General features: G+C 40.5%; 1 protein-coding gene across 3 annotated transcripts in view; it reads right to left on the bottom strand.

The window, feature by feature from the left end:
* Positions 1-9,454: 9,454 nt before the first annotated feature.
* The window catches only part of tbx15 (T-box transcription factor 15), a 38,760-nt gene continuing 35,615 nt past the window's right edge, over positions 9,455-12,599 (bottom strand). For all 3 annotated transcript variants that reach the window (XM_067604306.1, XM_067604307.1, XM_067604309.1), the window contains exon 8: positions 9,455-11,473. In XM_067604306.1, coding sequence (XP_067460407.1) covers positions 10,638-11,473 — 836 coding nt within the window. In that variant the 3' untranslated portion in view covers positions 9,455-10,637. The remainder of the gene's footprint in view (positions 11,474-12,599) is intronic.

Below are 12,599 nucleotides of genomic sequence, written 5' to 3' on the forward strand. Positions count from 1 at the left end.
AACTGTGTTATGCAGCCCAAACGTCATAGAGCCATCCTCAATTAAAATCTTCTTTCCACTGGGTCTTTAGTCGTGGTTGTAAATTTAACTTGGCATTCCTTTGTGCAGCAGGTGTGAGGGATTAGGCTTGGGGGGGAGGGGATGGGGGGACGGAGTGTTCACAAACTGTACATGTTGTGAGACATCTGAACTTGAACTCTTCCACACACAGATTGATTCACACACTTGATGTGTGTGAACAGCAGAAGAGGCTATACATACATTGCACTATGCAGACATTAAAAGACATTTACAGAGAAATCGACAACTGGGCAGCACAATGACAAAAGGAATGTTTTACCCTGCAGAAGAAGAGTAGGAATGATAGATCGTAGTTATGCATACAAATGGATAGAGCTCAAAAGATGTGTATCAAAATTCATTCAACTTCTTGTTCCCTCACCAGCTGTTGCCTATAATGAGAAGTGCTGCTGGTGAAGACCTCCTGCCTGTTGAAACCTTTACAGTTTCTTTTAAAAGTCCTTTGACCATGAGGGGAAAGCTGCAGATGGATGCTGGGCACCCGCCTGTCTGAGCATCCACATAATGAACACCTGAAAAGCCTGGATCACAGCTGTGTGTGTCTCTATAATGCCAGCTTTAGCTTCCATTAATTGTCCATAAGAACTGAATACATCCGTATGCTCAACATGGTGGGAGAGTTTCACAAACCAGGCCAGCAGTGCAGCAAAAAAAAGTTGAAAATTCTTGATATTATGCAAACAGAGATATTTGTCTGTGTGATGAGAACGATTTAGACAAAAATATGTTTGCATAATCATGACATTGATGTTCCTAATCTAACTAAGTATTTTAATAAAAGATTTGTTAAAATATAGACATTTATTTGGAAATGGTGCACACCATTTATCCTCCATACCCTTTACTGTTCCTTCAAAATAATAACTGGTGCAGCAATGCAATGTGAGTCAGCAGAGGTTTGCTAATAGCATGATTAATATATGTATGCAAATAAAGTTTTATAATAATAAGGACAAAAGAAGAAACACTGGAAGCAATGTAAATAAAAGATGTCAATATCAATCTCAGAAGTTGCCACTACACCTGCTCTAAATTAAAGTCTTATTCAGCATGATGTGGTTCTTCCAGAGAATAAGGCTAACCTATCCAATCTCTTCAATGTAGACGTAGTTGGTAAACAGGTCGGCTTGCAATAATAAGCTTGCAGACATATGAGTTTGGATTATATTTAGGCAAAATTAATTCAATAATATGAATAAATGTCTGTAAATAATACTGACCCCAGATACACTAATGAAACACCCACAAGTAATGAATTCTGATCAAGTAAGTGAAGAGGTCATCCTTGATTTATACACCAATGACACTCAACTCCTCTGAATGATCTACTCTTACTCTTATGTTCTGTTTCTGCTTCTGTTTGTCTACTGAAGCACTCTAAGTCATAGACAGCACACACATCAACAGCCTGCCTTTGTCTTCCAGCTGTGCATTTCAGGGACTTAAAAGAAGGTTTGGCAGAGTTCAAGCAGTTGGTCAGTGTGTGTTTTGACACAGGTTTCAGGAGCTCCCTGAACATGTGCAGCCACTCCAAATTCCACCAGAGGAAAGAGAGAGGACCCCAGCTTCCTGTTTTCCCCTCTCAGCGCACGTCGCAATGCGACCCCAGTCAAGCTGCTGGACAGCACAATGAGTGCGGGTGTGATTCAGCTTTCAACAGGCCTGTTACCGGGGATTACTCCAATGTTGTTTAATAGTGTTATCCGGACCACAATAGAATGTTGTTTTATCAGTGTAATAAGTCAGATACTTCGCTCACTGACGGCTTCAGAAATGTCACCGTGAAATTTCTGTGAATCTGTCCCTGGCCTCTGCCCAGCCAGTGCAGGTGAGGTCCATGGGAGAAAGCAGCTGCCACCCTCAAACTTGCATTCAGACACGCACCAGCAGGCATGTATGGCCCCCATAGATAGATTGATGGTGGCGGGGGGGGGACCGCGGGCTGCGTGGCTGTCCTGAAATCAGGCCAGCTTTAACACAGCGGACACGCTCTCAAGCCCACAGTCGTAGTAACATTTTATGTGACAAGCATTATAAAGGTGATTTATAGAACGCATGTGTGTTGGACTGAATATTTTCCAGAATATTTAGCTGGGGGTATTAGGTCTGCATTTTCAAATTTGTCTGGTTGTTCGCATCGTCCCTACATTGACCGTTAAACAAACTTCCTGTGAACATAATGACCGTAGCAAATGGAAAACTCTGAAGGCCCTCTCAGAAGGCCTGACAAGGACAAGGGATGCACACTGTTGCGAGCACACACTTAGAAACATTGTTGTTTTTATAAGATGTCCTTTTATGTATGGCACTGACCTCTGGCTTGTTCTCTTTTGTATCATTTAATTTAGAGCAGACTTGGACTAAATAGTGCTTGCACACAGTTCATAACTTTGACGTGTTGTTCTACGCCTGCAGAACCAGCAAGTGGGGCTTAGTGAAGACAGCTTGAGTTGTCATTCACAACGAGTTTTACTCAAATGACTTTCAAACACTTTCTGTCATTTCTTGTGTCAACCTGTGAATAAACTGCATTATTACTATTGGATCATTTGAACATTTATTTAAATGAAACCATGTAAGAAGTTTAAAGGGAAAAATCACTGTTTGGTGGAGCTGTTAACAACTCATAGACATCTGAAACGTGACCCCGACTACACACTGCTTTTTGTAAGATGTCAAAAGCCAAAAAGGTTGGAAACCACTGGTTTCATCTTTAACAATGTGTTGCATTTTAAAAGCTTGTTATGTTATCCATTGTGTCAAAAAAAACTAAAGCTTCAGATAAATGTAGTGGAGTAGAAAGTACAATATTTCCCTCTGAAATGTAGCTGAGTGGAAGTATAAAGTAGCATACAATGGAAATACTCAAGTAAAGTACATCTACCTCAAAATTGTACTTAAGTACAGTACTTGGGTAAATGTATTTAGTTACTTTCCACCACTGATCAAGGTCCCTGCATCTGAAGTGTCATGTAATCTCTAGTTGTAACTGTAACTACTTTCAGTGTTTATAAAGCTTTTTTTCAGTGGCTGGAACTGATCATGTTAACTAGCCAGTTCTTTTATTTATTACAGACCTGTGACTTTTCAAAGGGTATCAGAAAACAAAAACAAAATTAAGAAACAAAGTATATCACACATATAGACCCAGAGATAGCTGTCATGTTAAAGAAGTGGGAAATCCAAAGCTCTCATATTTTATTGCCACCAGTCGTCAGAGTCAGATAAAGTCAGACGGGAGAAAACGAGCCGCCGTTCCTAATTTTCATTCCTCCGGCTTGAGGCCTGCATGGCGACACCTGTTTCACTGTATCTGAGCCCACAACTCAACCAGCTCTCTCTCCCTTCACCCCACCACAGCCACCCACCCAACACACCACATCTGTGTGCTGTTCCACCCATCACCCTCTGTTCCCTGCCATCACCCCTCCTCCTGGTGTTGGTCTCACTCCCAACATCGGGTCCCCTGATACTCAAGTGCAAGTTTCCTCAAAGCCAATCACACAAACGCATTTAACAAAGGGAATGGTGCGTATATGTGTGTGTGTTTTATTATAGAAGATAACATGATTTAAAATCAGTCACTGTTGTGTTGTTGATGATGGAGAGCAGGGAAATTGATGTTTATTTGCATGAAAATGTCTTACACTACTACATCATTAGCTTTTACTGTACCCACGCTAACACATACAGTGTGTTACAAGAAAAAAATAAGGTAACTTAAGGTCACTTAAGATGCTCTTTAAGATGAAAAAAATGGTTACAGAAAAGAAAAAGTTCTAAAGCAGAGCAGAGAGAGGAGTTACATTAAAAGCTTTTATTTAGTCAGGCATCTTGGTTAATATGCAGATGGGTTTCAAGCTCACAGGGTCTTCATCAGGGCTGAAACAGTAAACAATATTGCATCATATAACAAAGTAACCAACAGATACAGAGAACACAGCTATCACAGTGACATCAAGGCAGCTCTCCACTTTCAGTCCCCATATTTACTATTTATAAGCAGAATATAAACAGTTCATAAATGGTTTATAACACACTATAATGCAGGTGTAAGCAGATGTAAGTTTTTGTTTATGTTGCTGTCAACAACTACAACTCCTCCTGTGGGCACTCATAAGTGGCAGCTAGTGTATAAACAGATAATGAATGACAATATAGTAAAACTCAGTTGTAATAATATAAAACATAACAATTATAAATAATTCATGGAGAAGTTATAATTGTTGACAAATACTGTACATCAATAAACACTTAAATATGTCCTTATATCTGCTTATGACTACATTATAGTTACTTATAAACCTTTATTACATGCTCATATACTGCTTATAAATGATAAATAGGGGGACTTGAAGTAAAGTGTAGTAAACTAATGACTATAAAAATCACATCACTCAGAATGATGCAGCCTCATCAATAGGTGTAATTAAGAAAGTTGTTTATAAAAAGAGTTTAAAATCTATTTCATCACCATTGTTGCTTCCACTTTAGGGATGCAAATAACAAATCTTCTCATTATCCGGTAATTTTTTTGGGATATTTTTTCTGTAAAATTTCCAAAAAGTAGTGAATAATCTATGTTAAGACATTTAGATGTGTAGGTTTAAATGGAGCTAAGTTTAAGCATTGTTTCAACAACATTCAGTTATTATTTTATTACTATTTTTCTATGTGTAGTTAAGATTTGCTTCATACTGAAATGTACTAGTTACTGAAATGCTGTTGAAACATGTAAACTAGACGTCTAATAAACTTTAATCTTTCAACTAAACTGAGCTTAGTTTTAACTAGACAGCTAAACGCCTTTTGATCTGCAAATGAACAAATGAATGCTCACTGGAATGCCCTTTATAGTTCACCAGAGCCCAAGTTGTGGTCTTCAATTTGCTTGTTTTGTCTGACTAATCATTCAAAATTCAAAAGAAAAGCAGCAAATGCTCACATTTGAAAATCTAGAACCAGCAAATGTTTGGCATTCATGCATTAAAACTCCCTTAAACAATGAATCCACTATCAAAATGGTCGTTGATTCATTTTCTGTCAGTCCACTAATCATTTCAGCACTGCTCCACTCAGCCTACCTTTACAACTGCACACCCTTCTCACATGCCAGCACTCCAGTTCTCACACTCTAAAATCAACCCTCGACGGGGGTTTCAATATCCGGGTCACCTGCCCGGTCAGTCACACTATCCGCTGGATCTCTGAGGACCTGACTGCAAACTGCCATACAGCACCGGACCTCTCTCATTTAGACACGGCGGCTTCCCAGTGGGGCGTCTTTGTACTCAGCAGGCACGGCTCCATGGGACAGCCTGGGCCGGGTCTGTCTCCATCTGGGCCCGGGTCTTTATCAGAACCACCTGCCTGTGGGGGTTGACCATATCTCTAACATCTCTTTTCCCTCCTGAGGAAGAAGAAAAATCATTTAGACTGTTTCCTGTTGACCTGCATGCCATTACTGAGACTGTTCTCTGAGTGTGAGAATATGTGTGTTTTATTACTGTGTGTGTGTGTGTGTGTGTGTGTGTGTGTGTGTGTGTGTGTGTGTGTGACTGCGCATACATGTCTCTTAAATAAGGAACATTGTCCCCCAGAAAGCATTGTAGCCAGTCATTTGTTCTTAGATCTGTTTTAGGTTTTGGTTCGATGTTAGTTAAATTTAGGATTGCTGTCGGTTTAAAGTTTGAGTTCAGGGTTAAATCTAAATAAAGACTTGTTTGTGACTGAAGATACAGGTTGAGGTTTACTATGTACAAGGTAAAATTATGTTCAGGTGTAAGCGAACAAATTTGCAGCCAGTGACACAGTAGATTATGCAGTTTATTAGCTTCTGTGGCTCCATTATTATAAATGCATGCACCGAGGCCAAGCATTGCTGGGGTTTGAATATTTTACTCAATATTAGCATCATATAGCTTCTTTAATTTGATCTAATTTAATTTGTGATTTTATTGTCACTGGATGAATTGTAAATGGATAAAAAAAGTATTTCCAATCCTTATGTTCAACAATTATACATATAATGCATGATATAATGACACACCTTTAACTATAAAAAAATAACATTTCACAGATTGTTTATCCTGCAGCATGTTTTTGCCCAGAATTGTGTTATTTTGCTTTTGTAAGAATGTAAATTAATTTATGTTGAAAATGAGGTTATAATCATATCCATAAGCAAGTGATTTTTGCTTCTTTTTTTCATTGGTACATTTTATCACTGACTGGTAAGATACAGGAAACTGTGAATCTCTTTCCAGATTTCCCACTCTGTCCTTTTCAAATCTGTTCTAAATCTAGTTTTCCTCTACTGTTCATCTTCCTGCCATCCAGAGGAGGGAGAAAAAGAATGTACGTAGAGAAGAACAAAAGTTTAACACTTGGCAACTGTTTGATTTTCTTTTTTTGGTTTCAAATGTTTTGATCTGCAGTGAGAAGATCTGACTTGGACTGGAACATATTTTTAACTTTTTCTTGTTCTAGTGTGAATAAAGTCTGTGTCAGGGAGGATGTAGTGCTTCAATGCTGGTGTTTGTTTGCCGACAACATCAACATCATCTCCAACAAATCGTTGCAGACATCACAGCAAAGTTCAATATGGATCAAAATGCATTCTTGTATTTTGAGTCTGTTGTGCGTGTATATTTTAGAAGCTGCCAAATCTCTGACACCTTTGTGATGATTATTAGATTTCAGTGCAAAACAGGATGCAAAGATGTTACCAACACTGTTCCTGCTCCAACTCATAGTGCACTGAAGCAAATAAAATGCTGAAGACAAGATTTATTTTGTGACTATCAGTGTGAGTTCCTAACATGGGTGTGATTTTCTCCTAATCACAAAATAATGTTTTTTGTCTCCACCTAAAACTTTTTTGTTCATCTTGTGACCATGAAACATTTATGTAATGACCAAAAAATAATCTTTTGTGGTTTTCTTATGATCATTTGATAAAAAAAACATGTTTTTTTATATTGTAATGTTGTCTATAATCAGCAGGCAGAGGGCGGTCACTGACAGATCTCCTCATGAAATTCAGCATTTTTATCTAAAGATTACAAGACAATCTCACAAAAATAGTCATCATGAGAAAACCTACAATGTTCTCTCTTCTCTAAACAGCTTTTATTTCATCAATAATATTTACGTAACAATATTGGGAGTTAATATGACTGCAGGCATGGATATGTACAGCGCTGTAGCACATCAGAGCGGCTCATAAACTTTTTACTTTCTGAATCATTACGATGAACCGACACAACCTTGTTTTAGACATCCGTCGTCTGTGACTGTAAAAACATTGGCCACATCACCAGAGCCTGTATGTTTCTTTTTTTAAGCTTGACATCTGTATCATGACTTTATCAATCCTAAAATAGTTTCAAGATGTTCCTTGAGGGGGAAGAGCACTGGCGTAAGACGGCTGAAGGTATGCAAAAGCCCTTTGTGAAAGAGCAGTGATTTAGTGGTTCAATACACATGTCAGGCGCACTGTAACACCTCAAAGAAGTGGATCAACGTCTCCTGTCAGCAATGATTTACAGTGGAGATGAGTCAAGCTGAGGAATCTCAGGCATAAGACGGGAATAAACACAAGAGGGCAACAGTTTACCAGGAATTTCTGATTGTGATGCACTCTGTATCAAAACCAGATCCACAGCTCCCAGAAATTAAAGGGATGTTTTTCCTCTCTTCTGCATATGGCCACTGACCCCCCTCGGCTGGACTCGCATCCAGTAGAGTTCCCCAGAGAGCAATTCTGAGCCTGTTAAAATGTCCAAAACGTGTTTGGAGGGAAAGATCAATGGCTGCAACGGTGGGGATTATGGGATACCCTCCAGTCAGCGTGCTGTCACTCAAAATGGGCTCAAAGCAGCAGATTAGGCACCAGATCCCTCTCATCTCTGTCAGAGGACCTCATTAAAATACCCGGTTCTGTATCTACAATTGTTGCAGTTTCATGTTTTATGGCAAGCTGGCTGCACTCTGCCATTAATCAATCAATGAGATCGTTTGCATATTTTGTTTCTAATGAAAGACGGCACGATGAAAGGCTGAGAGTGGCTGTTACTCAAGCCTGGCCATTCTTTTCCACTTAAAGACCTGATGGATATTTTACAGTATAAAAACAGACCTGTGCATTATGTCATACCGCAGCTCTGTAGACCCATGTGCACTGCTCCTCTTTACAAATACATCTCCTAATTTAACAGACCCTGAGGTAAATTTGCGGTGAAGTCGGGTGGGAGCATGGGGGGGGGTTTATATATATCAGACAAATAACGTGAATAATTATTGGAAATAATGTCCAGATAGATGGAGAGGAGCCAAATTATGAAATCATGCGCTTCTCTCCAGTACATCACCCGGCTCATTATTTGAAGTCATGCTTGGAAAAACAGGTGTTTCCAATACTGGGTCGCTGTCTCCACGGTCCTGCACCCCCTTCATTTTCTGATGATGGTTCAGATATGATATTTCATGGCTGGAGCCATACACTTGATAGGAAGTGATTGGAGAGAGCCGTTCTGAAGACATCCGTGTAATGGATGCTGATTGGCCCCGGCTAAATCCCTGGAGTCTGTGCCTGTGTAACAAGAGGGGAACCACAAAGCTGGAGCAGGAATTATCCTAAATGCTGCATGTTTTCCCTGTCTTGGAGGTTCGAATGATTACAAGGGGATTTCTCTGGCTCTTTAAACAGGTGCCATATTTACGTGCATCAAGCACAACAGCAATGCAGCTGAGTGCAGTTGGCACAAAAGCTTTATTCTTCATTCTCGTAATAAACAGAACCAGCAGGGAGAAAATTTGTCTTTTTTTGGGTCTTTTTCTTCCAGTTTGGTTTATGATCGATGCATTGCGTCAGCGTTTGAAGCCCGTGCCTGTGATGTGGAGGAGAGCAGATGTGTGTGTTTTATATGCAGAGAACACTCTCTTGTGTGATTAATAATCATGTCACTCGTAGTTATTGTAGCCTAGAGGATGTGACTGACTCAACTCCCAGTTATAATCTCAAACTCTACTCCAAAAGGCCATATCATTTGTCAGTAAATAAGTTAATCAGTAAATAGCTGTGTAGTGTAGACCATCAAGTGTGTGAAAGCATCACTATTTTGTTGATTACCTTCTGTAAACACCATAATCTGTTTTGTACATGTGCTGCAAATTATTTTGTGTGTGCAACTCCTGTTTCCTAGTGTTTTGGGGATAATTTTTCCATGGCACATCACCAATAAAAACATATTTTCCTGGTGATTTGAGTTGGAAAACATAGCATGTTCTTCTCCATTTCTAGAATAATTGCTCTTTAATATCAAGTTTATTAAAATCACCTTCTAACAAAGAGAAAAAAATCAAAACCATGTACATGAATTAAAACGTTTATTGAGCTTTTTATGTGCTTGGCACCTGTATTTACATTTTTTTAAATGCCTCCAAAAATTATTTTGCTATTTCCCTTTTTTCACACATTTTTATAACAGATTGGCCTGTAAAATTGTTATATTGCTCAGCACTTAAATACACATCTCTACAACACACCAAAACTTACTTTAATTACTCTGTTTTGCTATTGCTTCTTTTATAACTTTTCACACAACAACTTTTAAGCTTATGTTATTGATTGCATTCTCCATCTTATATATATATGCTTAAAAACATAATCCACTCAAAAATAGTGAAGCCATTCCAGTCTATGAGGAAAACGGATGATGATGACAGTTGTGTGGTGGTTTCCTGAACCAGTTTTCAGGATGAAGACAGAGTTTCTCAGTTAACCTGACCTCCAGTTATTTGGCTTACTGCGTCCATGCATTGTGTTCACCCTGTTTGACACATCAACCAACCACCACAGCGTCCAGATACTTCATCTCCTGCATGTATGTGGAGCAGTGAGTCACTCTGTGATCTTGTCCAGTTGTCCCTTTCATTCCAACCAAAACTTCAGACCCTGATGGCGAACCACTGACCCCCTGACATTTCTAAAATGACAAGGCACAAGTGCTTTGTGAAGTAAAAACTTCTGGCTCAAAGTGAAGATTCTTTGGTTCTTTGGTGATGTCATGTCCGGATGGCCTTTGAGTCCCGAAAAATCAAGAATGAGTCACTCAAAGAGGGCTGTTGCTACTATTGCACCATTACAGATTCTCAGGTTGATAAGCCCTTCTGAACCAGAGCATGTGGGCTCCTTAACCTTCTTACACTCATCTGAGTTTGTTTTGGGGTTTTTCTTCTCAGAGTCAGTTAGAGAAACAGGTTGCTGTCCCAATTTTTCTCTTTATTAATAAAAGAAAATTAAATAATAGTTTTGACTCCTTCTATAATGCTTTTTAAGTGGAGGAGCGTCTTCAAAAACTAAAACATGAGATGATATCCTTTTCTGAAAGGTTTGTTTTGTACCTCAGTTCTTTAACACTTCATGTAAAAACTCCGGTTCAACATCAACACCATAAAACATTGTTGTCTTCACACCGGGTTCATAGATTATAGATTTGCTTTTCAGCTGAAAGACTTTGGACATGGAGAACTGTGAGGGTCGGTCCCTGTTTCTACACCATGTGCATTGACATCTGAGAGGTGGAACCATACTGACGGCCATCACAGGAGCTGCTGCCCTGCTGACCGCTGGTGGTGTTGCCGATCATGTGCATAGTGTCCATGCCTCCATTGGACAGATACTGGCGTTCAGCAAAAGCCCCGGCAGGAGAGGAGGAGCAGAGCAACCCTCCCTGGGGCTTCTCGGGGCTGGCGGCCAAGCGAGGAGAGGTGGGGAAGTTGTATCCGTACAGGTTGTAAGGGTTGTGCAGGGAGAAAGCATTATAGGAGCCCTGCTGTACGTGGTGGTGGCTCCCGCTGAACATGTGAGCGGAGGAAGGTGAGGATCCGGATGAAGAGGATGAGGCAGAGCTGGAGCTACCTCCCGCCTGCATCACGTACTGAAGCTGTGAGGCCGGGAAGGAGCCCAGCTGACCGCTGTAGGCATCCATCTTGCCCCCGGTGCCGCTGCCGCCGCCGCCACCGCTGGTCAGGGAGGCATGCGCGCCGCCCTGCATGCCAGCAGCAATCAAGGATGAAGTCCTCTGTGGCAGGAAGGATTCAGAGGGCTGAGCAGAGGCCACAGCACCCCCTGCAGCCTGGAGGCGTCCGTAGGAACTGTCGGCCAGGCCGCCGTAGCCCTGCAGGGCCGCCATGTTGCTACGAGCACAAGCTGGGTACTCAGACAGCCCCAGGTTGCAGAGCTGGCTCTCCCTGCAGCCTACATTAAAAGTGTTGGGGGCCAGGTGGAAGGTTGGAGGGGAGCAGGAAGGGGACAGGAGGTGTGCCGCACCAGAGGGGGACGGGGTCCCTGTGCTGGAGGTTGTGGGAGAAGTACCTGTGCTTCCACCTGGAAAACACACAAACAAGGACAGTGAAATAGAGTGCCATTTGACAGCTGCTTTCATCTTCTTACCATCTTGGTCGAGAGAGAAGATGTTCTCTGAAACTAAAACCTTTAAAATCAAATTAATGAATGCGCTGAAGTTTGATTATTTATGCAATCAGTTGAGGTGTTTGTGTTGCTGGGGTGACTCATCCAATAGTGGCTGAGACACAGATAAGTCAAGAAAAGCACAATATGTGGTATTGTTCATGTGCAGCACCTGTTCAAGGTAACACAATTAATAATGGCAAAATGGTTATTTACATGTAAAATTACGAATCCAAGTCCTTAAACTGTAAAGATTCTTCTTTTCTTAAGCAGTGATGAGCAAGGCAGTGTTGCTCAGGTCATGATGGAAGAAGCAGGTAAGTGAGTGGACATCTCATTTAAAAAATTGTAAGCATTCAAATGTTCATAGAAAGTTCATACACTAAACTGTACAAGCTGGATGCTTTATAGTGAATATACTGTTGGATGTGATATGTTCTTCAATTTCTTTCCCCTCATACTGCTAAGGAAAGTGGTTTGCCATGATTTTCCCACACTATAATTGTTTTTTATTTTTTTCTAAAATTTGATATGATGGGAAAGTGACATGAATCCCTGAATGCCCACCTCTGACCTCTGACCTCACTGTGGAGGAAACAGAATATTTTCCTGTGGGGAACTATTAGTATTAATTTCTCAGTGCCAGACCTCCACATCCTCTATAACCTGTGGCAGTGCAGGAGAAACAGGAGTCTGCCACAAGTGGTTGAAACATTGAATTTTCCTCTCTATGTAAAGTGTATTTTTTTTTTTTTTTACTATTAGCATGTGTTACCTTGAACATACACTGTCCAGAAGGAAGCAGAACGCCGTAGTTGACCTGTGGGAGCATTTCCCAATGGTCCACATGCACTGAGTCATACTAATAAAGTAAGTAGTAGCAAAATTATGAATTCACCTGTCACCAAATTTGATATACTACCGCTTTGATCTCTTTGGTCTTCTTCAGACTCTTACCCTCAGACTAATTGCACCCTTTGAAACTGCGCTGGAATACGAGATCATGAACCATATAGTAAAATATGACCATGTCTGGTCAACA

Source organism: Thunnus thynnus, chromosome 11, assembly GCF_963924715.1.
Source record: "Thunnus thynnus chromosome 11, fThuThy2.1, whole genome shotgun sequence".
In the NCBI taxonomy this organism is placed as follows: Eukaryota; Metazoa; Chordata; class Actinopteri; order Scombriformes; family Scombridae; genus Thunnus; species Thunnus thynnus.